Source organism: Phodopus roborovskii, unplaced genomic scaffold (assembly GCF_943737965.1).
Source record: "Phodopus roborovskii unplaced genomic scaffold, PHOROB, whole genome shotgun sequence".
NCBI classification, from domain to species: Eukaryota; Metazoa; Chordata; class Mammalia; order Rodentia; family Cricetidae; genus Phodopus; species Phodopus roborovskii.
In genome coordinates, this window is record NW_026126558.1 from 16957401 (window position 1) to 16985046 (window position 27646).

Genomic DNA, 27646 nt, shown 5'->3' on the forward strand with positions numbered 1-27646 from the left:
TCTGCCTTACCTTGGTCTTTCTAGACAGAGTACGCATACTTCCTGCAAACCACACCTAGCTCTGACAGCAAAGGGCTCATCCAAGGGACACTGGACGTGCTGAAAGCTTAGTCCTAAGCTCAGGTAACAACAGTCAGAAAGTAAACAGTAAATATTTAAAAGAAGGGCAGGCTTCCTTTCTCTGGTGAGAACAAGGAAGTGGATTTGAGTCCACACTGAGTACTGCAAATCGCACAGGGACACACACTGATCCAGGAACTCTTAACTGTTGCTACAACATCACCATCATCATGGTTGCTAGTTTCTGATTTTCAGCATAAGTGTGGCATTTAATTTGGGGCTAATGGTTTCAGAGGGTTAGAGTCCATGATGATCATGGCAGGGGGCATGGCAGCAGACACAGCCCTAGAGCAGTAGCTCAGAGCTCCCATCTTTTTATTTTTCACTATGTAGATGTTTTATTTTAATATCCAGAGTTTGGAATGCAGGGCTGGCACTCTCTCCAGGCCTGTTCCACAGGTTATCAATGGGATGCTGAGGCCAGTATGGATACTTCTTGTCTTGCTTGGTTTCTGGGAAGATTTCATTCAAGTGATCAAGGGTCATCTGATCAAAGATGGTCTTCATGTTCTCCAGCCTGCTTCTCATATTCCTGGATCCTGACCTAGGATTCAGACACAAACTAGCACAGTTCTTCACATCCTCCTTTTCCTCATTGTTCACCAGGGCCATGTATTTACCCTCAGTCACCAGGATGTTCAGGGCATTATACTTCTTTCCAAAATCATCCACCAGCCTGGTGGTGGTGGTGGTGGTGGTGGTGGTGGTGGTGGTGGTGGTGGTGGTGGTGGTGGTGGTGGTGCACACCTTTAATCCCAGCACTCAGGAGACAGAGGCAGGCAGATCTCTGTAAGCCTGGTCTACAATGTGGGTTACAGAATAGGCTCTGAAGCTACACAGAGAAACCCTGTCTTGGAAAACAAAACAGAAAAACACATAATCATCCACCAAGCTAGCCTTGGCCACATTGGCCTTGTAATAAGCCCAGTTAATCACCAGTGGTTCCCCAGCCATCCTGGTATGGAGGGTCTCATTCCAGGACTTTAGGGAGTTTGCAATTGTCTTTTTGTTTTGGGATATGATGTCCACAAAAGCTACCCAATCAATGGTTTTTAAAGCAAGTTTACACTCAGTCATCTTGGGATCCTTCACTGTCCCTGGCAGAGCACTGTCTCCAGCAAGGAGCAGAAGTTGAGAGCTCACATTTTGAGACACAGCCAGAAAGATGATAGACAGACAGACAGACAGACACACACACACACACACACACACACACACACACACAACTATTCATATATATGAGCCTATGGGGCCATTGTCATTCAAGCCACAATTTATGTGTATGAATGAATGTGGGTATATATGCACGTAGAGATCAGAGGACAACCTTGGGTGTCTTCTCTTTCCACCTTTAAAACATTTTTTTAACTTTCTTATCACTGTATGCATGATGTGTGTGTGTGAGGTCATGTGTGGAGGTCAGAGGTCGATTTTGTGGGTTCCAGGGATCAAACTCACATTGTAAGCCTTTTGTGTGTCAAGTGCCTTTATTCCATGAGTCTTCAGTCTTCTCTTCAGCTCTGGAGTGTGGTGTGTGTGTGTGTGTGTGTGTGTGTGTGTGTGTGTGTGTGTGTGTGTGTGCACCTGATAATGTAGGTATGTACATGTAGGTACTGGTAATTGAACCCAGGTCCTCTGGAAGAGAAACTAGTGTCCTTAACCTCAGAACCATCTCTATCTTCTTTGAAACTGGGTGTTTTGTTTTTTCCACTGAGCACCCCAGACTAGCTGGTCTGTGAGCTTCTGGTGTCTCCTGATTGCACCTCCTATTTCACTGTAGGTCCCTGAGATTACACACACACACACACACACACACACACACCTACACCTACATAGGTCAGCTTTTATGTGGGTTCTGGAGATTTGAACTCAGGTCCTCAGCACAGCAAATGCTTTTATACCTACTAAACTATCTCCAAAGTATGACCTAGAACTTATGATCCTGTTGTTGTGGGGTAGAGACCCAAAGACCACTCAGCATGACCAAAGTTCAAACTGAGAGTCTATATTAAGCCGGCGAGCACTGCCTGGAGAGAAACACTTCTCAGAGAGCAGTCCTGAATACATATTACAAGGAATTTTTAAAAGACAAAATAAAATAAAACCCAGAAAAAAACGACAGCCTGGTTGGCAGTAGCAGTTCCAAGCAATCTAACAAGAGCCAAGAATATGCAGTTAGCTGGGACATTTTGATCACCAACTTCTAGAACAAGGTTAGGTGCTTTCCCACAGGACTTTTCAGGGCAGGGGGCAGAAACCAAAGATGACTTCAGCTGAGACAAGATGGAGAAACCTTTGCCCTATTACACTTCCTCCACCTCCTGAGTGCTAGGCTTTATGTCTCCATACCTGTTTTATGTGGTTTTGGGACTAAACCTAGGGTTTTAGACATGCAGGGCAAGCATGCTACCGACTGAGATTTACACTTCCACCCCCCCTTCATCTTTCAAGCTTTAGAAGCTTGAGGCCACATAAAAACCTGTTTCTCCCATACTGACAATGTGAGCATGATATTTAAATCCCTGGTTTTATTTATTTGTTTATCTTTTGAGAGGGCATTTCTCTACATAGCCCTAGCTGTCTTGGGACTCACTATATAGACAGGTTGGCTCCACACTCACAGAGATCTGCCTGCCTTTGCTTCCTGAGTGCTGGAATTAAAGACTGGCTAAACCCCAATTTATTAGTGGGCAGCTCAGGAAATGACCTTGATCTCTTTAGGCTAACTTAACAAAATGCCTTAGACTGTGTGTTGTTCTTTTGCTGCAGCTTATGCCTAAGAAACACAAACACCAGACTCAGCGCCCACGTGGAGTTTATTGAGAGAAGGGAGAGAAAAAGTGGGTAGCTGGTGGCCAACCGAAAGTAGGAGAGAGAGAGAGAGAGAGAGAGAGAGAGAGAGAGAGAGAGAGAAAGAGAGAGAGAGCACGAGCCGGGGGGGGCAAGAGAGAAACCAGAGAGAGTGCAGCACTTGGCGCACTTGCTTTAAAAGGGGCTTGCGCATGCTTAACTGAGTCCTCTGGCAGCCAGGTAAGGCTGACATAGCGATGACAGGGCCATGAGCGTCCCGCCGGGGTCAGCTGGCTGCTAGTTCCTAACACTGTGTATGTGTCACTTTTCTCATAGCTGTTCAGAAAAAACTCAGCAGGGAAGGAACCAGGGCAGGAGAGATGGCTCAGGGTTTCAGTGGTGTCCTTTCACTGTGACTACAGAGGAGCAGAGCAATTCACAACATGGTGGCCAGGAAACAAACAAAAGAGGGATACACGAATGGGCCAGAGCGAGATACAGCCCTAGGGTGGTGGGTTCTTCCAGCTAGCTCCTCCGTTTGACCACCTTCCAATAATTCCATCATATTGCCAGTCATTCAAGCCATTCATCCATTCATTAGGTCAGAGCCATTGTGGTCTAATGGTCTCAGATAAAGCCCTCACAGACACACCCAGAGGCATGCTCTACTAATCCCTTAGGTAATTCTCATTCCAGTCAAGTTGACCATGAAGGTCCATCAGCACAGACTGTGTACTTTATAACCCACAGGCAAGGTGCAGGCAATGTCTAAAGAATAATACTTCTGTAAAGATGGCTCTTCTAGTCCTGTGAGCCCACAGAAGGGCAGCTCTCTTGGGCTTATTTATTTTTGAGACCAGGGCTTGTTATTTATTAGAATAACACCCAAGGTAGCCTGGAATTCACTATGTACCTAAGTAGCCCAGGTTGGCCTCAGGCTTGTGACGATCTTCCTGCCTGTGCCTCCTAAGCACTGGTATTACAAGCCTGCACCACTGTCCCAGCCAGCCTCAGGCTTACCTTGTAATGAGACCTGTCCCATTGTGAGGGCTTTAGCCTTTCAGTCCACCTCCTTATGCCATCATCTTTGGAGTTGGGATTTATTATTTCTGGCTTTCTTTTCTTCCCTGTTGGCTCACTGTGTTGTCTGAGCCGGCCTCAAACTCGGGCCCCCTGCCTTCTCTTCTTGATGACAGGTGCATGCCACCATACCCAGCACAAGACTGCAACATATGGATTTGGGGATCCACAGCAGAAAGACTTGGTCCATATATGAGCTGGGATTCAAACTCACAGCTTTGCCAGGTGGTAGTGATGCATGTCTTTAATCCCAGCACTCAAGAGGCAGAGGCAGGTGGTTCTCTGAGTTCAAGGTCAGCCTGGTCTGCAGAATGAGTTCCAGGACAGCCATGGCTGTCTTGAACAACCCCCCCCAAAAAAAAAAAAACAAAAAAAAAAACTCAAAAGCAAAAACCTCACAGCTTTGACTTAAATATTAATGATCCCAGCAAATAAACCATACTAGGAATGAAAGTAGATCACAGCAAAAGACCACACCATAGTCTTAGAAAGTGATACCATTTGACCTTGACTGTGGCATGGTCCCTTGAAGTTAGAGAATCACCCAAGCACTTGTCTACAAATATCCTAAAAATCAAAAATACTGAGCAGTATGGTAGAGAGTTGCAGTTCCTCTGCTTGATCCCTTTCCTGCCTGCATATTCTTCCCCAACTTGTCTTCCTGCTTTGTGCCAGTCACTACAGATAAAATAACCAGCTGCACCTCTTCCCTAAAGGAGTCCAGTGTCAAATGAAAGAGTCAGCCCAGGAACAGACCATCCTAATTGTTATGGTACATGCAGGCAGAGTAAGATGAAGTAGCTTAGCAGCTTATGATGCCAGAGTTGAGAATAAGAAGATTCAGCACCTGGCCTGACAGTGACAACCCATGAGTTTCCTTTGCAAGTCACAGGTTCTAGTGATGGCATGATGAATATTATCTGTATTCCATGCTTAGCCAAGTGACTCACTCCTTTTTCTCTGATTCTGGAGGTGCTGGGGCACCCTGCCACATACATCCAACAACTGCTTAGCTTTCCACACATAGAGCATCACAGCCTTGGGGTGAACCCTGAACTTCAGAGCAAACTCCTGGCACAGTAAACAACCCTTAAAATCAACCCAGATGGGGTTCAGAACAAAGGCAAAAGGTAGGGACAGAAAAGACAAGTCTGGGGACCCAGAAGAGAGATTTGTGTTGCTGGCTACAAGTATCTTATCACTCTGCCAAAGTGCAGTCATCACTAAAGATTGCCCAGCCTTGATTGGTAGTGCCCTGTGGCATGGTTAAGGACAACATAACCAATGAATAACCAGCAATGACTCTATTCACACTTTGCAACATGACCATAGCTCCTGCTACAAAGCAGATGAGTCTTTTTCAACCCTACCCTGTTACTCACACCCCAAATCCAGGCTATTGCTTCGACTTGCTTTGGCTGATATAGTATAGCATAAGGGTGAGGACATCAGTTCCCAGGCTAGGCCTTGTAGAGACGATATCACAGGTTTTCAGCTGAGTGTGGGTGATGCATGCCTGCAATCTCGGCACTGGGAGGTGAAGTAAGAGGTTTGCCTCAGGTTTGATGCTAGACTGGACTGCAAAGTGAGTTTAAATCTAGCCTGGGCTACATAGCAAGACCTGTCTAGCAAATAAACAAGAAGGCAGACTAACATGAAGATAAAAGTTTAGTAATAATTGCCTGGGGAGAAAAAAATCACACAGGAGAAAAGAGGTAACCCAGAGCATCAGCTTACAAGACTGGATAGCTTGTTTAAAAACAATAGCTAGGGCTGGGATATGGCTTAGTGGTGAAAAATTTGCATAATCTAAACAAGGCCCTAGAATTTTTCCCCCACATCTCCTTCCCGCCTCCCCACAAAAAATACATTTTTAGAGCCAGCAAAGTGGGCTCAGTGGATAAGAGGATGTGCCATTAAAGCCTAATGACCTACGTGCCTTCTTGGGATCCTACAGTGGAAGGGGAAAACCAACTCCGGAAGGTTATGCACTGACCTCCACATGCTCCCTGTGGCATGTAGACACCCTCATACACACACATTACCACTAATAGTAAATAAAATCGAAATTAGAAAACACAAAAGCATTTGTAGAGAAAGGACAAGACTAAGAAAACCAGTTTCAGGGTTACAAGGGTAGGGTTCTGTGGAAGACACATTAGTGAGAGGAAATGGATGGGGTAAGGTTTGTTTGCAGGTTCCCTCGTGGTTCACGCCTGGGATCCCAGTACTTTCAAAGCTGAGGTTGGAGGATTGCTACAAGTTCAAGACCTAATGAGGTTCAGGCCAGCCTGTGCTGTGGAGCGAGACCTCGTCTATAGGCAGAAAAGGGAGAGAGTAAAGGAAGTTTTCCTGTTTTTTTGTTTTTGTTTTTTTTTTTTTTTTTTTTTTTTTTTTACTATTACATCGTTTGTGGGGCAGGGAGTGTTGGGAAGACAGCTGTGGGGCCCATTCTCTCCTTTCACTGTGTTGATCCCAGGACTGAACTTTGACCATTAGGTTGGCCCAGCAAGCACCTTTTTACTGGTCCAGTGGCAATTACTATTTCTTTTCATTGTTTATTCATTTGTTTGTTTGAGGCATGATCTTATAATGTAGCCCTTGATATCCCGAAACTCCCTATGCAGACTAAGGTGGCCTTGAACTCACAGAGGTTCACCTGTCTATAGCAAGAGTTGTAATAGGTCTTAATAATAAAAGCCCAAAGTCAGATATCAGAGTAAATGCTGAAAGGTCAGAAAAGTAAAGAAGCCAGCCACCAGAGAGATCTCTAACCTCTACTGAATCCTCAAACCAAAGGGATTATCTTGTCCCTACAAATCCTCAGACAGAATGCCCTGAGCTCCTGTCTCCTCCTGCTTTATATTTCTCTCTCTGCCCAGCCATATCACTCCTGTCTCTACCTCCCTAGTGCTGGGGTTAAAGGTGTGAGCCATCACCACCTGGTTCTGTTTCTCTTTTAGACTGGATCAATCTTGTGTAGCCCAGGGTGGCCTTGGGCTCACAGAGATCTGTCTGTCTATGCCTCCCAAGTGCAGGTATTAAAGGTGTGGCCACTACTGCCTGGCCTCTATGGCTAACTAGTGTGGCTAGCTCCACACCCTGATCTTCAAGCAAGCTTTAGTTGTTAGAATACAAAGTACCACCACACCTTCCTTTGCCTCCCAAATACTGGCATTAAAGGCCTGTGCCACTGACCGTACCTGGTGATATTTGCTATTTCTTAATTGCTTTCAGCTCAGATTTAATTTTCATATGTAAGAAACACGTTTATTTTATTTCATGTGTATGTGTGAGTACTTATATGTAATATGTGCCTTGTGTACCTGGTGTGGATATTCCAGTCATTCAAACCACATTTTACTATAGACCAGTTTGTAAATGGGTTACAATTGCTGATGTACCTAAGTTAATGAGTGGCACTTTGCTCTCAGAGTGCCGTACCCACAGGCTGCCTTGCTTTAGCTAATTTGGTACTTATTCTGTAGATTCTAGCAATCTGGCCAGTGGAAGGCTTTAAATTACCTAGTGGGGTGCTAGAGAGAGCACTGGCTGCTCTTCAGAGGACCTAGGTTCAGTTCCCAGCACCCACAGGGCAGCTCACAACCACCTGTCACTCCAGTCAGGAGACCTGAAGCCCTCTGGCCTCCACAGGTGCTACATACACATGGTACACATTTATGCAGGCACAGATAAAGTAAAATTTTTAGAAAAAATTTCAGGTCAGATGGCTCAGTGAATAAAAATCACTTGCTGTCAAGCGTGGTGACCTGAGTTTACTTTCAGCACTCACTGGAGAAAAACAGTTACTGAAAGCTGTCCTCTGACCTCCACCCTATGCTTGTGGCAGGTACACACACACACACACACACACACACACACACACACACACACTCTCTCTCTCTCTCTCTCACATGCGTGCACACACGAAAACACACTAACACACACACATACACATATGCACACACACACATGTACCACGTATAATAAATAAGTAAATTTTTAAAAAGTGGGAATAAAAAACCCCAAATAACCAAAACCCAAAGGAGCAATTCTCACAGCTCTGTTGTGATATTGTGGTGCAACCTGTATACACCAGCCGCACACTTTAAGTATAAAATGTGACTGGGTAATGCATTTGCATATGTGAAGTCATATCACTACATCTCCACGTTAAGATTTCATTAACTGTCACCTAGTTGCGAAGTTCCAAGCCAATTCCTTATGGCTTCTGAATTTTGTGTTTCTCTCTGAAATCCTTATTCTATTCAAGATTATAACCTGCCTTCATGCTTACTTCCAGGGCTTTTTAAAAAAAAAAAAAATGTGCATTGGTGTTTTGCCTGCATGTATGTCTGTGTGAGGGTAGTAGGTCCTCTGGAACTAGAGTTATAGACAACAGCAAGCTCCCACATGGGTGCTGGGAATTGAACCTGGCTCCTCTGGAAGAGTAGTCAGTGCTCTTGACCCCTGAGCCATCTCTCCAGCCCTAATCCAAATCTACAGCCCCTCTAGTAGTTTTTAATTTAGTGATTTGCATCAGCAGCAGTCATCTTGGCTAGGAGTGAAGCCCTCTCAGAAAGGCCTTTGTCACACTGCCCTCTACTGACAGATCTGTTTCCTACACTTAGCTTGAATTGGGACCGTCCTAGCCAGCACATTTACTCCACTGAAGTGGATTGACAGGATAATTTCTTGAGGAAAAAAAAATTAACATAGGATCTCACTGTAAATCACTAACACATCCTGGAACCCATTATGTAGATCAAGTTGGCTTTGAACTCATAAAGATCTACCTTCCTTGAACCCACAAATACTGGGATTAAAGGCATGTGCCACCAAGCCCCACAAAATGCATAGCACAGGCTGGCATCAAACTGGTGATCCTCCTGTCTCTGTTTCTTCAGCATAGCTTAAGAGTGTATGTACAATTGGCTCTTTGTGATCTGTATGTCTGAATGAGATGAACTGTCCTTTCCCTTTAAGTTATTTTATTTAGCTTTAAGTACGACTTTCTTCCAGTGACTTCTTCCTTCCTTCCTTCCTCCTCCTTCCCTCCCTCCCTCTCTCTCTCTTTCTTTCTTTCTTGGAGTCGGGTTTCTCTGTGTAGCCCTGGCTGTCCTGGAACTCACTATGTAGATCAGGCTGGCCTCAAACTCAGGGATTCATCTGCCACTGCCTCCCAAGTTCTGGGATTAAAATTATGTGTCACCATGCCCAGCTTCTCTCTCTCTCTCTCTCTCTCTCTCTCTCTCTCTCTCTCTCTCTCAACTTTATGGGATAGAGAGGTAACAGTGTTTAGAGCAGGCTCTTGTTCCAGAGGAACAGGATTTAATACCCAGCATCCACATGTTGGCTCACAGATGTCTGTAACTTCAGTTCCAAGGAACCTGACATCCTCTTCTGGCTTCCAGGGCATCAGGCACACATGTGCTGCACAGACATACAAACAGGCAAAGCATTCATACACGTTAAATACAACTATTATTATCCAGGTGGTGGTGGTGGTGCACATCTTTGATCCCAGCACTCAGGAGGCAGAGGCAGGCAGATCTTTGGGTTTGAGACCAGCCTGGTCTACAGAATGAATTCCAGGACAGCATGGCTATATAGAGAAACCCAACCTCAAAAACAGAAAACAAACTATCATTACCGTGTGTGTGTGTGTGTGTGTGTGTGTGTACATTGGCACATGTGTGGCTATAGAACAACCTTGTGGAGGCTGTTCCCTTCTTTCACCTCTGCATGGGTTCTGGAGATCAAACACAGTTGGCCAGGCTTACGTGGCAAGTGTCTTTATCCATCTCACTGAACCATCTCACTGGCACATCGCTTTATTTTTTGAAACAGTGGCTCACACTGTAGACCAGGCTAGCCTGGAACTCACTGTGGAGCCCAGGCTGGCCTAGAACTCTTGGTTGGCCTTCCTGTCTCAGACTCCTAAGTTCTATGCAATTACAGGAGAGAGCACCAACAATCAGCTCCCAAAATTTCCTGTTCTTTCTCTTTCTCTTCTTTATTCTCCCAGTCATTAAAATTTTAGTAACCATGTCATTGATGGATTGAAAGTGATTTCATTATTCTTCAGAGGACACTTCTTTCTGCTGGGACTTTTACACGGAGGATGTAGTGACATTTTGGATAATTCCCCCATTTCTTGCATTATACCCCTCTCCTCCTTGCTCACTACTCTTCACCTTTGCTCTAGTTTATACAACACTTTAGAAAAGTTAACCTTAAAAAAAATAAGCTTCCAGTCATAGTTTGGTGATAGGATTCTAAATTCAAAACAGTTTTTCCTGCTTTGGTATACAGCTGACTGTCATATAACCCCAAAATAATGGGTTCTTCCACTTGACCTGGACTCTGGCAACCTTGATGATGTACTGAAAAAAAAATTCTAGTAATTAGTTCATGACTTTTAACACATTAACACATTTATTATTTTTGTTTTGGGTAAGAGTCTTGGTTGACATCAGCATTGTTATGGAACAGGCATTAGAAGCATTCTAAAATTCAGCTTCAGGAGGACCCAGGATGTTAACCAGCCACTGTATTAATATCCTTGGAAGAGAAATGCTTGTATTCTGCACATGACACTTTCTGACTTAAAGGAATTTCACTTTCCCAACCTACCTACCAAACAGAGACAATTCTATTATGTCATGAGGAACCACATAGACTTTTGTTTTGTTTGTAGCTCTGGCTGGCCTCGAACTCACAGAGATCACTGCCTTCTGAGTGCTGGGATTAAAGGCAAGGACCATCATACTTAGCTGGGAGCCAAGTATTTTTCACAGTGTAACTTTGTTTTGTTTTGAGACAGGGTTTCTCTGTGTAGCTTTGTAGATCAGGCTGGCCTCAAACTCACAGAGATCCACCTGCCTCTGCTTCTGCCTCCAAGTGCTGGGATTAAAGGCGTACATCACCACTGCCCAGCCAGTGTAATTTTAAAAGTAATTTTTATCTATCTGTCTTTTTTCTACACTAAACTCTTGTTTCTTAACTCGATTCATAGTTGATGCCCCATTTGGTAAATATGTCTCTCTCTCTCTCTCTCTCTCTCTCTCTCTCTCTCTCTCTCTCTCTCTCTCTCTCACACACACACACACACACACACACACACACACACACACGGGGGGGGGGAGGTGTGTGTGGGGGTGTACAGGTCCCCTCAGAGTTCAAGAGAGAACATTGGAGTTACAGGCTATTGTGAGCTTCCTGACAGATCTCTCCAGGCCCTTGCATCCCCTCTCCCCTTGATACAGAGACTATGTAGCCCAGGCTGGCTGTGCACTTACAGTATTCTTCCTGTCTCTTCCAAGATCTGGAATAACAGGTATGTGTGACTATACCTGGCACTCTTATGCTTTCAAATCACAGTTTGTTTTCCTTTAAACTATTTTCGATGCTTATAAAAATATGGCCCAGTGGTAGTGGCGCATGCCTTTAATCCCAGCATTTGGGAGACAGAGGCAGACAAATCTCTATGAATTTGAGGCCAGCCTGGTCTACAAAGAGAGTTCCAGGACATTCAGGGCTATATAGAGAGACCCTGTCTCAAAAATAAATAAATAAATAAATAAATAAATAAAATAACTGGAACACTATGAATTTGCATGTCACCCTCATGAAGGGGCCATGATATCTGTATCATTTCAATTTTTTTAAATATATGTGCTGTGGAAGTGAGCACTCCTTTTCTTTGTTTTTTCAGGACAGGCTCCATAGCTATAGAGAAACCCTTTCTCAAAAACCCAAAGAGGAAGGGGGGGCAGAGAGAAAGAGAGAGAGGAGAACTAGATAGATGAGTGGGAAAAGACACACACTGTTTTAGTTAGGGTTTCTATTGCTGCAATGAAACACTATAAAAGCAAGTTGGGGAGGAAAAATCGTAGTCTGTCACTGGAGGAAGTCAGGACAGGAACTCAGACAGGGTTGGAACCTGGAGGCAGGAGCTGATACAGAGGCCAAGGAGAGGCGCTTACTGACTTTCTTCCCAGGGCTTGATCAGCCTGCTTTCTTATAGAACACAGGATCACAAGCCCATGATGGTACCACTCACCAATGGGCTGGGCCTTCCCCCATTGATCACTAAATGAGAAAATGCTTTACAGTTGGATCTCAGGGAGACATTTCTTCAACTCCTTTCTTTCTGATGACTCCAGCTTGTGTCAAGTTAACACACAAAACCAGCCATTACACACTCAACATCCAAAACACATTTCTTTTGTTTTGGTGGTGGTAGTGGTGCTGGTGTAGAGACAGGATTTCTTTCGTAGCCCTGGCTGTCCTGGAACTTGCTCTGTAAACCAGGCTGGCCTCTTACTCACAGAGATCTGACTGCCTCTGCCTCCAGAGTGCTGGGATTAAAGGTGAGCATGGCCACCACCCAGCTAACGTCTTGTTTTTCTTTATTGGTTGTTTGGAAATTGAACCTACAGCCTTTTACATGCTAAGTATCTAGGGTTGGAATCCAGGGTATTATTATTGTGGAGCTAGGCTGGTTCTCTGTCAATACATACCCAGCCCTACACAGAAATTTGAGTGCACTATTGTTCATTTAACTTATTTTTTAATCTATGTATTTATTTTTGGTGCTGTACTTTTATAACATTTATTTATTTATGTATTTATGTAAGTGTATGTGCATGTGCTCAGTACACGTGTGAAGTTCAAAGGACAACTCATGGAAGCTGGTTCTCACCTTCCGTCATGTGGGTCCTAGGGATGGAACTCAGACCCCTCATGCTTAGAGGTTAAGAGCATCTACCGGCTGAGCAATCTCAATGGACTTGTCCTAATTAGAGATGGCACTAAAAGGAAGGGCAAAACCCAACGCTCCTAGACGGAACAGGAGAGACTTGACACTAGGGGGCGCGGTCGTCCCCAGTCGAACGGAGCTCCAGGAGGCGGGAACAACCGTCGCCCCGCCCCCTCCATCTGCGGCGCCCTGTGATTGGAAGGGGAAACGATTACTTAGTAGCGCCGTTGGGGTGGGCGGGAGAAGAGGGCGGGCCAAAGGTGACGCCGCGGTGGCGGAGGTGCGGGCCTCCGAGGCACTCCGGGCGGTGGATGGCGGCGGGATGCAGCCCGAGGGGAGCGGCGGCGGCGGGTCGGCCGGGCTCATGCAGCAGATCCTCAGCCTGAAGCTCGTGCCGCGGGTGGGCAATGGGACCCTGTGCCCCAACTCCACTTCGCTCTGCTCCTTCCCAGGTACGCCCCGCCCCGCCCCGCGCCTGCGCACTACGCACCTGTCCGGCCCCGGCCAGGGCGAGGCCCAGGCAGCCGCGGACCTGGGTGCCTAGGAGCGACGCCTGTGCTGTTCTAGGGACTGCCCCTTGACGCCCTCCGAGACCCTGCCCTCTGGCTGTCCTAAGCTTGTCTATGTAGGAATTACTTGCTCAAACCTGTTGCGGGTTCTCCCACCCACACCTTGGAGAACTTAGACACAACTTCTGAATTGCTCTAACTTCCCGCCCGAGCTTCGCCGCCTCCTGTCAGGAGAGCTTTCCAAGTTACGTTTACACGGTCGAGCTGACAGAGTTGAGAAAGTTGATGGGAGGAGAATTACCTCCCCTGGGATCAATAATGCCTTCAGGGGAGGGCATGATTGTTTGTTTTGGATTTTTGAAGGCTAGGCGACTGGGGTCGGGGGTGCGACAGGGGGAATTAGGGCGCCCCAGCAAAGTTGAAACTTGGACTTCGTAAAACCGTGAAGCTGGGCCAGAGACATCATAAAGGAAGATGGGCGGGAATTGCATGTTAAGCCAGGCGTCTGGTTCTCATCCACTGGGCAGCGACTGCCAGGCGCCTCTCAGTGGACACCTGGGACCTGCCTGTGTAGTAGCTGACAAAGTAGTTATCTATTTTTGTGGCAGCTGAAGCTGTTAGCTTGTGATCCTGCCTAAAACGAGAGTTGCGAAGCTCAGATTGTTTCCAAACGTATTAGTGTCACACCTGACAGTGATTAAAAAAAAAAAAAAAAAAAAAAAACAAATAAAATTACACGTGAACCCATTTCTGGAGACCCTTTCCAAAAGATGAAGAATTCATACTCTTCGGGGATTAAGTCAGTCTGTTTTTTATTCATTTTCTTATTTCTCTTCAACTATTTGGGAATGTTCCAAACCTGAGAAATTAGAACACCGTGTAACCAATGCCCATATGCTTATGTCCAGTGGTCAAAGTCATACACTGCTTAGAAACTGGGGCTCATTAGATATTATGAGACCATTGCCCATGTAGTTGGCCAGCTACTTTAGATTATGGGGCTACAGTTGAATGTTTGGCCTGTGTTGATAGAAATTTCATTATGCAAAGCATGCTTATTTTGGGTCTTGCTCTTTGTCTGCCACACCTATGTGCATGAGTATACACATCACATTTTAATTCCCTGCACTGCAGAAGTCATGACACTGTATGATTCTTCAGCTCAAAACTTCTGAAGCAGGGATGTGTTCTCTCACACTTACCACTGATAAAGTGATGCTAAACAGGCCTTGTTTATTTAAATCTCCCCAGTTAACCAAATAGCTTTCTTCTTCTTTTTGTTTGTCTTCTAGGCTTTCTCTTTTCTTTAAAAAGTATTATTTCAAATATGTGTATGTGTGTGTTTGGTTATATGGACATAAGTGCAGGTGCCCACTCTTAACCTCTGAGCCATCCCTCTGTTTTTTTTGTTTTGTTTTGTTTTGTTTTTGGTTGCTTTTGTTTTCATTTGGTGAGAGGAAGAGACAGTTTATTAAGAAAGAAAGAGGCAGACGGCCTAGTAAGCTGAGAAAAGAGCCATTAAAAGCTTTGACCAGGGGCCGATCATTGCTGGGTGTGGTGGCTGGCAGCTTTAACCCTAGCACTCAGATGTCTGTGAGTTCAAAGTCAGCCTGGTCTATATAACATGTTCCAGGCCAGCCAGGGCTAAATAAACACATTGCATTTGATTGTCCCAACTCTTTAGTGTCATTTACACCAGTGTTTTTCTTCAGCTTTTTGTTTGTTTTTTGTTCTGATACTAACTTGGAACTTGCTGGGAACTGAACTTGGGCCCTCTGCTCTGGAAATGCAGCAACTGCTTTTTTTGTTTTGTTTCTGGCCTCCCCTCCCCCCCCCCACACAGGTTTTCTCTGTGTAGCCCTGGCTGTCCTGGAACTCACTCTGTAGTCCTGGCTGGCCTCAAGCTCACAGAGATCCTCCTGCCTCTACCTCTTGAGTGGTTGGAATTGAAAGTGTGTGGCACCAGTGCCTAGCACAGCAGCAACTGCTCTTTCCTGCTGAGCCATCCCTCCAGACTCCCTTCTGGAAATGTTAATCTGCAGTATGTATTTGAATTTACTTCTATCCTTCTATGGATATGAGATTTGAGAGTATGGTTTACCTAGACCCATTTCTTTATCAGGTGTCCATGTGGTGTGGTGTGGGCTCCATGCTGGAGGCATAAACATGGATGAGGGTAAAGCCTCCATTGATCCCCATGTGCTAATCATAAGGGCTAATGTAGTACATACAGCCCTTGACCTAAAGCTGACCAGTGAGCAGCAGTAAATACATCCCCACCCTGCAATGTCTCATGGTTATTTGAAATTCTGGTTATAATAAGCACTTGAAGTTGGATCCTAGTTTGAGATACTAAAGACCTCTTACTAGGAATCTTATTCAGGATCCTGAGGCTGATTTCCTCTATTTTGGTCATACAGAAAAGGTTATTTGTAGTTTATGCCAACTCATGGCAGATCATTGCCCTAAAATATTCTGTGGTTTCTCTGTACTAAAACGCTTTGAATTGATTTCTTTTTAAAACCTGCCTTTACAATTTAGCCATTTAGGATTCTGCCAAATTCTCATTCTAACTTGCTCAAATTTCTTTTGTTGTCTCTTTGTGTTTGTTTGAGACAAGGTCTCATTGTGCAGTTGAGGATGCCAGAGAACCTGAGCCTTCTTAGTGCTGCACCACCATGACTGGCTTTTAGTTGTCATGTGTCACAGTCAGGAATGACAGTCATTCTCTGAAGATAGGGATTTCATTAAGGTAGTATCAAATGAAGCAACACTGTTGTTGCAGTCAAGAATGGATCCAATTTGAACAAGTCAATTATTCACTCCCTGAACACATATTTACTGTGGTGTACCTGCATTTATTTATTTTTATATATTAGTGCTCTATCTGCGTGTGTTAGAAGAGGGCATCAGCACCCACTATAGATGGTTGTGAGCCACCATGTGGTTGCCGGGAATTGAACTCAGGACCTCTGGAAGAGCAACCAGTGCTTTAAACCTCTGAACCATCTCTCCAGGCCCTGTTTTTTTTTTTTTTTTTTTTTTTTTTTGTTTTGTTTTGTTTGTTTGCTTGTTTTGTTTTTCAAGACAGGGTTTCTCTATAGCTTTGGAGCCTGCCCTGAAACTCACTCTGTAGGCCAGGTCAGCCTCGAACTCACAGAGATCCACTTGCTTCTGCCTCCTGAGTGCTGGGACTAAAGGCTTGGCTCTGCTTTTCTATTTTTTAGATTTATTTTTCCTTAAGTGTATGAACACATGTGTATGGATGCCCATGGGGCCAGAAGAGGACATTGATGCTGTGGAAGCTGAAGTTATAGGTAGTTGCCTAGTATGGGTTTGGGAATGTGAATTCTGATTCTCTGCAAGAGTAGCATTGGCTCATAACTGCTGAGTCATCTCTCTAGCTTTCTGGTTATGTTTGTTGCCTATCTGCTAGAAAGGTCTTGACAGACAAAACAAAGCTGCTCCCATATGGGTCATTCATTCCAGTGGAGAGACATAGAGAAAAATAAGGACACTATACCTAGTGGTGAGTATGAGACAGGTGAGGGGCACAGTAAGTGGCTGAGGTGTATCAAGTTTTGCATAAGGCGATCAGGCCGGCTGTGGTGGCACACATCTGTAAACATAGCACTTGGATGGCTGAGGTAGAATGGTCATGCATTTGAGGCCAACCATCCTGAGCTAAATCCTGAATTCAAGGCCAGCCTTGGCTTTTGTGGTGGTTTGAATAAGAATGCCCCCCCCCACTGGCTCATATGCTTGAATGCTCAGTTCCTAGTTGGTAGAACTATTATGGGAAGGAAGTGTTTTGGGAAAGTGTGGCCTTATTGGAAGAGGTGTGTCACTGGGGGGTGAGTTTTGAGGTTTCCAAAGCCCATACTAGGCTGTGTCTCTCTGCTTTGTGCTTGTGGGAAGCTCTTAGCTACTGTTCCAAGGCAATGCCTGTCTGCTTCCCACCCTGTTGATAATGGACATACTTTCTGAGGTTGTAAGCAAGCCCCCAACTAAATGTTTTCTTTTGTGAGAGTTGCCTTGGTCATAGTGTCTCTTCACAGCACTAGAATACCGAGTAAGACAAGTAGTATCAGGAGAGAAATGCCAGGCCCAAGTTGGTAGTCCTTGTTAGATAGGAGGGCAAGTCATTGTTAGAGAGGAGGGGAGGCTACTCATGGATCTCCTGGCAGAGAGGACACAGTTGGCAAGCAGGGAGTGAAGAGTGATGCAGGCTGATGGGCCATGAGCAACCAGGCAGCCTAGTTCCAGCAGGGAGTTACAGCACTGGACAAGACTGTAGTCCCCAGGGGGACAGATGTGGCCGGCTTACAGCCCCAGCTTTACAGAGGTCCACCCAGGAGCTGTCAGTTTATTCAGCGGTTTGACCTGGAACATAAGGTCAGAATAGAACCCAGCTGCAGGGATGGCTGCCTGCTTGCCTGGCACTCCCGTTCCTGCTCTTCTAGACTGGAGATCTTGGGGCCAAGGTGACTCAGGCAGAAAGCTATCCATCTGCAAGCCCTTTTGCTAATTCAGTATCATTTGGGGGGATACAGCTCTTCATGAGTCTTTGCTCTTCCATGGTCTGAAAACTCTGTGTGTGTGTGTGTGTGTGTGTGTGTGTGTGTGTAACTTGCTCAAGATTGAACCCAGGGCTTTGATGCCACCAGGACCAGAGCTTGGATCTCTAGTACTAACATAAATGTGGTGTGGGCATGGTAACCTACTTGCAAACCTGGGATCTGGGAGGTGAAGGGACCCCAGAAAAAGTTGGCTAGCTAGACTATCTGAATTGGTGAGCTTTGCATTCAAGTGAGAGACTCTGTCTCAAAATATAAGGAAGGGGGCAAAGAAGACACCCAATGGCAATGTCTGCCTCCACACATATGCCCATACACATGTGATCTCTCTCTCTCTCTCACACACACACACACACACACACACACACACACACACACACACACGAAAAAATAAAAAGAAGGTCTTCCCAAATGTGGCCTCTTAGTCTTGGACTTCCCAGCTTACAGAATCTTAAGGCAAAAAAGATTGTGTTACAGCAGCAGAAAACCAACAAAGAGCTGCCAAGGAAAACACAGCTGACAGTGCTCTGGATTTGAAGCAGTGAACAAGGAAATGTAAGACAGGGAAGCATTTTTGAAGATGTGTTGAGCCAGGGGAATGAAAAGAACTCCACATCGATCAATAAATAGCTATTAAACAGTTGGTAAATTGAGGTGCAGTAGATTAAAAAGAAATCACTTAGTTTTTTTTTTCTTTAAGTGTTTTATAGATCACAGTTTGCTGTAGCTTTTAACGTCTTGTAATCATCCTGAGAGTATATTTATAAACTACTCATTTCATGTAATAAATTCTCTCCCCCCTCCCCCCCCCCCCCCGCAGTGTGGCTAACACTATGTGGGCACAGAAGTGGCTAACACAGATGGTTCAGGGTGTGATGGGGCACTGCACGCCCGTGTGCTGCTGCCCCTCAGGCAGAATGGTGCCACCAGGGCCCTGCTCACCCTTCCTGGGAAGGTGCTTGCTCCAAGGGCAGTAGCAATGAGTGAGTGTGTAGGTGTCACAGTCAGGCTGCTGTAAAGCAGCTCCACAGGCTAGACATCTAGACATTTAAACAGCCCGTTGTTTCCTTGGTTCTGGAGGCCACAAGTCAGATCTGGGTGCTAACCAGGGTCAGGTAAAGGTGAGGATTTACTTCCTGCCTCTCAGGAAGCTCTCATGTTACTGGTGTGTGTGTGGGGGGGGCAGTGTGGGAGGAGTTAATCTCCCTCTTGTAAAACAGCTAAAGTTGATGAACACCTTTAATCCCAGAACTCAGTAGGCAGAGGCTGTGGGATTTATGTGATTTCCAGGCCAGCTTGGGCTACATAGTGAGACCCTGTCTGAAAAGACAAGCCATAGTGCTCTCAGATTTAGTGTGAATTTGAGGAAAAACAATTCAACCCACACCTAGGCCAGAGTCACATACGAGGAAGTTACTAGCTTGGTGTGAATCAGGGCACTGCTCCACTCCAAATTCACCACACATGATCTGGGCAGCCAGTAAGAAGCCCCCACTGCAGCTGCACAGAGAGGTCCAGCTTCAGGTCAGCGGTATTCCCATCTTCGTGGTGTTGGGCTATAACTGGGTGGCTACCACTGTAAGCTCCAGAAGGTGTGGTCACATCCATTTGTTCACTGTGGGGCAGCAGCCTTCTTAAGAGTCTCCACAGAACTTTCTCTGAGGCCCCATATTTCAGCAGTTATGGTTTAAAGAGTGATGGGAGTCTAGCAGGGAAAAAAAGTCTCAAAAAGGTTTGACAGGTTTTTTGTTTGTTTGGTTGGTTGGTTGGTTTTTTTTGTTTGTTTGTTTTATTTTGCTTTGTTTTGTGACAGTATCTGTGGCCCAGGCTGACCTCGAACTCATGGTAATTCTTCTGCTTCTGTTCCCCAAATGCTGGGGACTAAGGTGTGAGTCACTATGAAAGCTTTGACACCCTTTGTAGTTGTCTGATAGTCACCAGACCAAATACTGTCAATTATTAGTTATCCTTAACAGGCTCTGTGAGGTTTTCTGAAGAATCACTCAAGGGCTGGAGAGATGGCTCAGTTGTTAAGAGCATTGGCTATTCTTCCAGGGGACCCAGGTTCAATTCCCAGCACCCACATGGCAGCTCACACCCAGCTATAACTCCTGTTCCAGGGACTTCTGACCCCCTTGGGTACCAGGCATGTCACACGCATACATACAATAAAAGCACCCATTCACATTAAATAAATATTTTAAAAAATCATCCAGCTCCCAAAGACCTAGGTTCAAGGTTTCAGAGACCACATGTGGTCTTTAGTCTGTTGGATGCACTATTTTTGGGCCTGTGGTGAGGCATCGTGGCCTGGTGGAGCAGAGCTGCTCACCCAGTGGCAGCCAAGAAGCAGGACTAGGAAGGAGTCAGGGTAAGAGATAGTCGAGGACCTGCTTCCTCTATCTGGTCCCCACCTCCTACTTTCCACCATCTCCTGGGATAGCACTACTGGCTAGGGACCAAGCCCTCAGTGTATGAGCCCGAGAGGGACACCTCCCATGTAGCCCTGAGCTCTTCATGATGTAACCCATTCTCCTGTCAGTGGTCTTGTAAATGTTCTGCTTCAGTCAAGACAGTGCTGTTTAATTAGGGTGGTTTGATCTCTGTGGAGACTTCTGGCATGGCATACTTTTGATGTCACACCCATTAACTGAGTACTACTGGCCAGTGTGTGCCAAGCATGTATGAAGCTTGTGTAGCCCAGGCCAGCCTGGTCTACAGAAAGAGTTCTAGGACAGCCAGGACTATTATATAGAGAAAACTTGTCTCTGAAAACCAGCCAGCCAGCCAACCAACCAACCAACCAAACAAAAAAAAAAAAAAAAAAAACCAAAAAACAAAACAAAACAAAACAAAACAAAAAAAAAAAAACAAGAAAAGACAAAACAAAGAACACAAACAGCAAAACCCACTAGAGTACAACTAAATGCCAGTGAGACTGGGACTCGAGGGTGAAGTGGCTGGGACTGGACTCCTTGGCAGGGCCTCACTGGGAAGGGTTGTGACTCCAGCTTTGCTTTTCTCTGCCCTCACAGAGATGTGGTATGGTGTGTTCCTGTGGGCACTTGTGTCTTCTGTCTTCTTTCATGTCCCTGCTGGACTCCTGGCCCTCTTCACCCTCAGACATCACAAATATGGTAGGTTCATGTCTGTAGGCATCCTGATGATGGGCATCGTGGGACCAATTTCTGCTGGAGTCTTGACAAGTATGTTAGACATTCAAATACCAGTCCAAAGCTTGGAATGTGGTTGGTCACCTCATTTTAGGCCTCCTTTTAGAAGTAAGGGAGGGTTGGGGTGGATGGGAATTTAGCTCAGTGGACAAATGCTTGCCTAGTGAGCACAAAGCCCTGGGTTTGGTCTCTAGCACTGGGAGGGGAAGAGGGGAAAAGTGTGTGTTATCTGTGTGTTGTATGTGTGCACACAATGAATTTTGAAGAGTTAGCTTTTTTTTGTTGTTGTTGTTTTGTTTTTTGTTTTTTTCTAGACAGATTTCTTTGTAGCTTTGGAGCCTGTCCTGGAACTAGCTCTGTAGATCAGGCTGGCCTTGAACTCATAGAGTTCCACCTGCTTCTGCCTCCTGAGTGCTGAGACTAAAGGCCTGTACCACCAATGCCCCGCCAAAGAGTTATCTTTCAAGTGTGGACTTCTTTTTTAATGTATTCCCTTTGGGGTTTTGCTTTGTTTTTTTTTTTTTTTTTTAATTCTCAAGCCCCTTACCTGGCTTCCACAGGCCACTAGCAACATAGAAGTGTTTGGCCACAGAAGCTTCAGCATCTTTTTGTTCAGATTTGACTTGACTCAGCTTTACAGAATAGTTCGATAATTGCTTCCACTCTTTAGCGTGTGCTTGATTGCTTCCTTCCTTCCTCCCTCCCTCCCTCTCTTTCTTTCTTTGTTTCTTCCTTTCTTTTTCTTTCTTTCTTAAGATTTATTTATTATGTAGACACCGGTCTGTCCCTGAATGTGTGCCTTCAGGTCAGAAGAGGGCACCAGATCTTATTATAGATAGTTGTGAGCCACCATGTGGTTGGTTGCCAGGAACTGAACTCAATACCTCTGGAAGAGCAGCCAGTCCTCTCAACCACTGAGCCATCTCTCCAGCCCCAAACCTGCTTCTGTAACACAATTAGAGGGAACAAAATTATAAGCTTAAATCACTTTTAAATTCATAATATCATAGAAGCATATGTATTTCCTAGAAATAAAAATTTAAGCATCATAAAAATAAAAATTATATGTATATTAATAGCCAGACTATATTTTTGTGTGGATCTAAATATATGTATGTATTATCATAAAAACAGGAATGTAACATTCCTAATTTGTCACTTTGTCACCTTATTTTATTTTCCCTGTGAATTTGAACCCCTCCATGAGCAAATATGTCCATTGGTCTCTTTGACTTTCTTCCTTCCTTTCTTCCTTCCTTTTCTTTCTTTCTTTCTTTCTTCTTTTTTCTTTCTTTCTTTTTTTTTTTTTGAGGCACTGTAGCCTAGTTTCTGTGTTCTACCTGTGTCACTTAATGCTGCAGTATCCACCCTGAATTTCTGGCCCCTGGGACTGGTTTCCTATCAGTAGAGCAGGGATGACCTGCCCACCTCATATCCTTGAATGCTGATTGGATGAGGTGGCTCAATACAGTAGAGTACCTGGCCAGTAGCTGGCACACAGCAACGGAAGAGGTGCTCCCGTTTCTGTTTTAAGGATTTGGGGTTGTTTTGTTTTTGATTTTCTTTCTTCCTGTTCTCTGTAGGATTTTCCTTTCTTCCCTCATCATCTGTGTCTCATGTGAAGGCCCAGATAAGGTTCCTCAGGCTTCTTCTCTTTTTCTTCAAGGAAGCTCAGTTACAGAGATTTCATGAAACATGCCCTCTGAGACATTAGTGGTATTGATTGCCACTGGAGGCAAAGTCAAGTATCTAACACTGTTTTCTTGTTAAAACAGATTAAAAATATCTCATATCACAGTTTAAAAATGTGTTGTCTTCCTTTCTTTTTGAGATGCTGAAAATGGAACCCATGGCCTTGTGCATACTAAGCGTATATTTTATCATTGACCCACACCCCCAGCCTACCTGTAGATACGTGATTGAGTCAACTGTGTTTGAGTTCCTATGACTTTCAGATAGCTGGGTCCACTTGGTGTCTGTGTAGAATGTTAGATGGGTGGGGGGGGGTGGATACCGGTGTTTATGCATGCTCTTGATCTACAGGAGGTTGTAGTGACTGTAATAAGGAAACAGTGACCTGGGAAACAGAAGGGACCCTGAGTTCTCTCCCCTGGTGCCCTTTGAATAGCTTGCTTTATGGCTCAGAACCCTGTGTTGCTTTCTCCCTCCCTCCTTTTCTTCCTCAAATGGAACCCTAGTATAAGAGAAAGTGGAGCTGGGATCCCAGTGGCCTGGAAGCGTTTCTTGATCTTTCTCAGTAGATTGTCATTCATTACTAAGAATGTATTTGGTGCCCATTCAGTGATAGGCATGGGGTTAATGGGCAGAGGAGTAAAGAGAGATGTCGGACTGGGGGGAATTGCTGTCTTGTTATCTTGACTGTCACTTCAGATCACTCAGTGTATATGGGATACTCAATCCTAGGGAGTACAAATCTAAATGCTGACTTGCAAGGCACATAAAGTTAGTGTGGTCACCAGAATGGACAGGGAGGATGAAACTTCTTTCATAATTAAATGTAAAAGTCTGTCTCCCAACAGTGAATTTTTAAGTGTTACATTTTCATGATGACATTAATCTCAGGTTTTGTTTTATTAATTGATGTTTTTCTCTTTTAACTTGATCCATTTTGAACCAGGTGCAGCAATTGCTGGGGTTTATCGAGCTGCAGGGAAGGAGATGATCCCCTTTGAAGCCCTCACCCTTGGCATTGGACAGACGTTCTGTGTAGTGGTGGTCTCTTTTTTACGGGTTTTAGCTACTCTATAGCATATGTCCTTTCACTGTGATGTCACACCTGCGTTTTATACTCCTCAAAAGGAAGAGACGGTGTCATGATTTCTTCGTTCCTCAAATGGAAGCAACTTGGGAGCAGAAGAATGGGAAGAACACCCCAGCTCTTTCTCCAGTTGGAAGCTCCAGCAATTGAAGACCCTTGTAGACAGCTCTCATTCTCAGCCACGCCAAGCTCCTTGGCTTTCTTTTCTTATGGCCACTTAAGTTTTACATGCACATCTTCATCTAAGCCAACAATGCCTCAGGTTTGCATCTTTCGAACAAGATTTTGCATCATTTGCAAAAAAATGCAACATTGCTGTTTCACAGAAACAGTGGACAATGATGTTTGATTTGAAGGGAGCAGGCTACACTGTACTAAAAGCTTACTGTCATGACAGGAAAGCCGAGCTTGCTTGGGTTGTGTGTCGCTCTGAGAGCAAACTGGTGGACTCTTAACTGGAAGAACTGAAGTATAATTCAAAGTAACAGCTCCAGTCCCACTATCAGAAGTAGGTGACTACTGTGAATGTGACATTTTATGGGTAACTCTCTTGACCTCTGATTATTTAATATATTTTAAGAGATGTGAATATCATTGATCAAAATAAGCTAGCTAATTGAGATGTCTTTTCTGTTTTTTTTTTTTTTTTTTTTCTTTCTTTCTTTTTCTTTATTAAGACATGAGGTCTTGCTTTGTTACTCAGGCTGACCCAAACGTCTGGACTCAAGTGATCCTCCTGCCTCAGCCTCCTGAATAGCTGGGATAGTAGGCATCACCATCATGCCTAATTGAGGCTCTTTTTCCAAAGAATATCCTTGATACTTTTGCCTGTCACCCTTAACACTATCCATATGATTTACTTTCTCTGTAAACACACAGACTTTCTTAAGTGGCTTGAGTTGAACTTCAAAACCAGGTAGGATACTTTTTGGACATTCAGGTACAAATAAGACACTTGCAGGATCATTATAGTTTTTCATGTTGATTTTAGTTTGATGACTCCAAAACTTGTAGAGTGCTTCTGAAATGAGTTAGTGGTTATTGGTTTCCTTCTGTGTTTACCTATCAGTGGCACCTCAGCCCACTTTTGCAGTATTTGAGTATCAACTCCCAGAAAGTGCCTACAACTCCCTTTTCACACACAACCCCTCTGACCTTTTTATTTTTATTCAAGAGAATTTATTTCCTTAAAGAGACATAGTTTTTAACTTGATTTTAGCCATTTTAATTTTTAACTTGACTGCCTAACTTTGTTTTTTCATTAGAAAGGCCTGCAAACTGTGACCTTCAGAAGGGAAAGGGGTATAAAAAGGTATGCGTCTTTTGTCATTTTAACAGTTTTATATAAAGTACAATGTTCTTGTTGTTACCTGTTTTCAAATTAGCTTCTGGTAATTAACTCCGACATTTTTAAAGGACAGTTTTCATTGTGAGATTAAGGCTGACAACCTATGAGGACATAAATTTATCTTCAAGAAATATGCTTTTGGTTTCCAGTTAAAAACAGTTGGGGGTGGGGCAGCAAGATGGTTCCGCAGGTGAAGGTACTTCCCCCTGACCTGAGCTTGATTCCCAGGATCCACAAGGTGAAAGGTGAGACCCAACTCCTGCTAGTTGTCCTCTGACCTCCACATGCTGCACACATAAATAAATAAATAAATGTAATTAAAAAAATTTTTTTAAGTAGACAAGAGGACTTCTGTGGTCACCCACATGCACATGTTTCTTGCTCCCCCCCCCCACTCCAGACACTTAATTTTTAAAATGAGATAAAATAGCCAAGAGAGTCACGTTGCCCAGGGATGGCAGGGGTGGGGTGGGGGTGGGAGGATATTTCAGGGATGGCCACAAAAATAATGGGCTCTTTCCTTTTGACTACCACTTGTTAAAACTGTAATGACAGATCAAATTTAGTAGGCTATTAAAGTGCAGATAAATGGCCCTTAATATTCACCAGAAAAAAAAAAGAGCAAATCTTTCTTCCAACAAAAGATTTTCTGTGTTTTTTTTTTTGTTTGTTTGTTTGTTTTTTTGTTGTTGTTGTTGTTGTTGTTTTGAGTTAGGGTTTCTCTGTAGCTTTGGAACATGTCCTGGAATTCGCTCTGTAGACCAGGCTGGCCTTGAACTCACAGAGATCTGCCTATCTGCCTTTGAGTGCTGGGATTAAAAGTGTGTACCACCACCGCCTGGCAAAATTTCTACTTTTGGTCTCAGGGGCTGTGTGGACAAACTGGAACATTGTACCTTGCATTCTGGGAAATGATGGCAGTGCAGGATCTACTGAAGGATGCCTAGAGTGCTTACTAAACATTGCTTGGGATATAATTTCACATAGTAAGCACACAGATGAATTGGTGGTGGGCTTTTCCCCCTAATTAATAACTTCTGAACATATCCACCCCCATGACTAGAAAAGATTATTTGTATTTACACCCAAGACATAAACGTTAGGGTGTTTTTGTTTCCATCTGTTTCTTGTTTCTTGCTTATGTTTTATCTGCTCTTTAAAAACAAAAACCAAAAACTTGAACTGTAAAATTTATCTTCAAATTACTGAGTGTTTCATCTATCCCCATGTGTGTGAAGCATTCTTTTGTGAATAAATGTGTATACACACACACACACACACACACACACACACACACACACACACACACTCTATAGACTGAGCTTCGTTAAGGCTTGAGTGCTTTCAGGAAGAGACCACTTGAGTGCTAAACAAAGAATGCTTTCCACTTCTTCCTCTTGTCTCGTGTCTCAAATGCGGATTTATTTGCCATGATTTGTGTTCAACACATCACCTTATACACTTTCTTCAGTAGTTTTCTCCCAGTAAGGACTTTCTTGAACCCTGATTCCTGCATTTATATTTCCACTTCTCACCCCTTCTTTTTAAATTCTGAGATAGGGAGGCAACAACCCAACCAAAAAGCTAATCTCTTGATTCCTTAGTGAATTTTGGGGTAAAAATTAAGTTCATGTACAAAAGTGTAATGATTATTATGTGAGCAAGCTGTGTCTCTGGGCTGTTACTTCCTTTGGAGCAATATACTCCTTAGGACTTACTGCCGGAAGTAGTGAGGATCGGTTCATGCAAATAATGGCGTCCATCCTTCCAGTGTCCTTTAGGTTTTTAAATTGTATGTTAGCTTTTGGTTCCAATGTCCTTCTGACTGCCCTGGTTTTCAGTAAGTCCTTGTGACACTGTAGGACACGCCAAACTTCCCTAAGGAACTGTTTCCTGGAATGTGACGCCTTGGTGCCATTAGTGGTCCATGTGCAGAAGGCTCTGCGAAGTTGTGCTTCTTTCTTGTGTACTATGTAAGGCTGGTTATGACCAAAATCAGCTCAACTTTTTATATTAAGTTATTACACTTAACTGCTATAGTCCAAGTGATCAAATCTTTGTACATTAGAAACTTATTTAAAATTTATTTTTCTACTGACATTTCTAATGCTAATGTAAATGTTTATCAATAAAGAATTACTTTAAATTCTTTGAGTTGGGATTGCATTTTTTATTTGTTTGCTTTTAGATTTTATCTGAGGCAATGTCTTGCTGTATCCCTGTCTAGCCTCCAACTCTTCATGAAGTCCAGGCTGGCCTTGAACTTGTGGCAGTCTTCCTGTCTCTGCCTCCCAAGTGCTGGGATTACAGGTGCACTGCCACACTTGCTCTGAAGTTGCTTTTTTATCCCCCCCCCCCCGTTTATTTATTTATTTTGGTCAGGGTCTCACTATGCAGCCATGGCTGGCCCAAAACTTGTTTAAGGTTGCTCTTGAACTCAAATCTGCCGGCCCCAGCCTCAAGTGCTGCAACTAAAGGCATGTGCCACCATGCCTGGATCCCACCG

General features: G+C 44.2%; 2 protein-coding genes across 3 annotated transcripts; one reads left to right on the plus strand and one right to left on the minus strand.

The window, feature by feature from the left end:
* Positions 1 to 435: 435 nt before the first annotated feature.
* Positions 436 to 1197, minus strand: LOC127234711 (ATP synthase subunit d, mitochondrial-like). Its single transcript, XM_051201804.1, has 2 exons — positions 995 to 1197; positions 436 to 796 (listed from the first exon to the last, which is right to left on the minus strand). The coding sequence occupies exons 1-2, from the start codon at positions 1195 to 1197 to the stop codon at positions 436 to 438; spliced, it is 564 nt and encodes a 187-aa protein (XP_051057761.1).
* An 11790-nt stretch (positions 1198 to 12987) lies between these two features.
* On the plus strand, positions 12988 to 24381 carry Tmem170a (transmembrane protein 170A). Of its 2 annotated transcripts, none has more exons than XM_051201774.1 (3): positions 12988 to 13206; positions 20876 to 20977; positions 23652 to 24381. In XM_051201774.1, exons 1-3 carry the CDS (start codon positions 13077 to 13079, stop codon positions 23780 to 23782), a joined length of 363 nt encoding a protein of 120 aa, XP_051057731.1. In that variant the 5' UTR covers positions 12988 to 13076; the 3' UTR covers positions 23783 to 24381. The 2 variants fall into 2 exon arrangements, with proteins under 2 accessions (XP_051057731.1, XP_051057730.1); XM_051201773.1 differs by having other exon boundaries at positions 12991 to 13206; positions 20876 to 21046.
* Positions 24382 to 27646: the final 3265 nt, after the last annotated feature.

What these genes read in the sequence shown, in the direction of transcription:
- LOC127234711 (XM_051201804.1), bottom strand. Translation starts at nt 1,197, where the DNA reads ATGACTGAGTGTAAACTTGCTTTAAAAACCATTGATTGGGTAGCTTTT. An exon ending in AGCTTGGTGGATGATTATGT is followed by an intron (nt 797 to 994) that starts GTTTTTCTGTTT and finishes CACCACCACCAG; the next exon opens with GCTGGTGGATGATTTTGGAA.
- Tmem170a (XM_051201773.1), top strand. Translation starts at nt 13,077, where the DNA reads ATGCAGCCCGAGGGGAGCGGCGGCGGCGGGTCGGCCGGGCTCATGCAG. An exon ending in TTCGCTCTGCTCCTTCCCAG is followed by an intron (nt 13,207 to 20,875) that starts GTACGCCCCGCC and finishes CTGCCCTCACAG; the next exon opens with AGATGTGGTATGGTGTGTTC. An exon ending in TTCTGCTGGAGTCTTGACAA is followed by an intron (nt 21,047 to 23,651) that starts GTATGTTAGACA and finishes ATTTTGAACCAG; the next exon opens with GTGCAGCAATTGCTGGGGTT.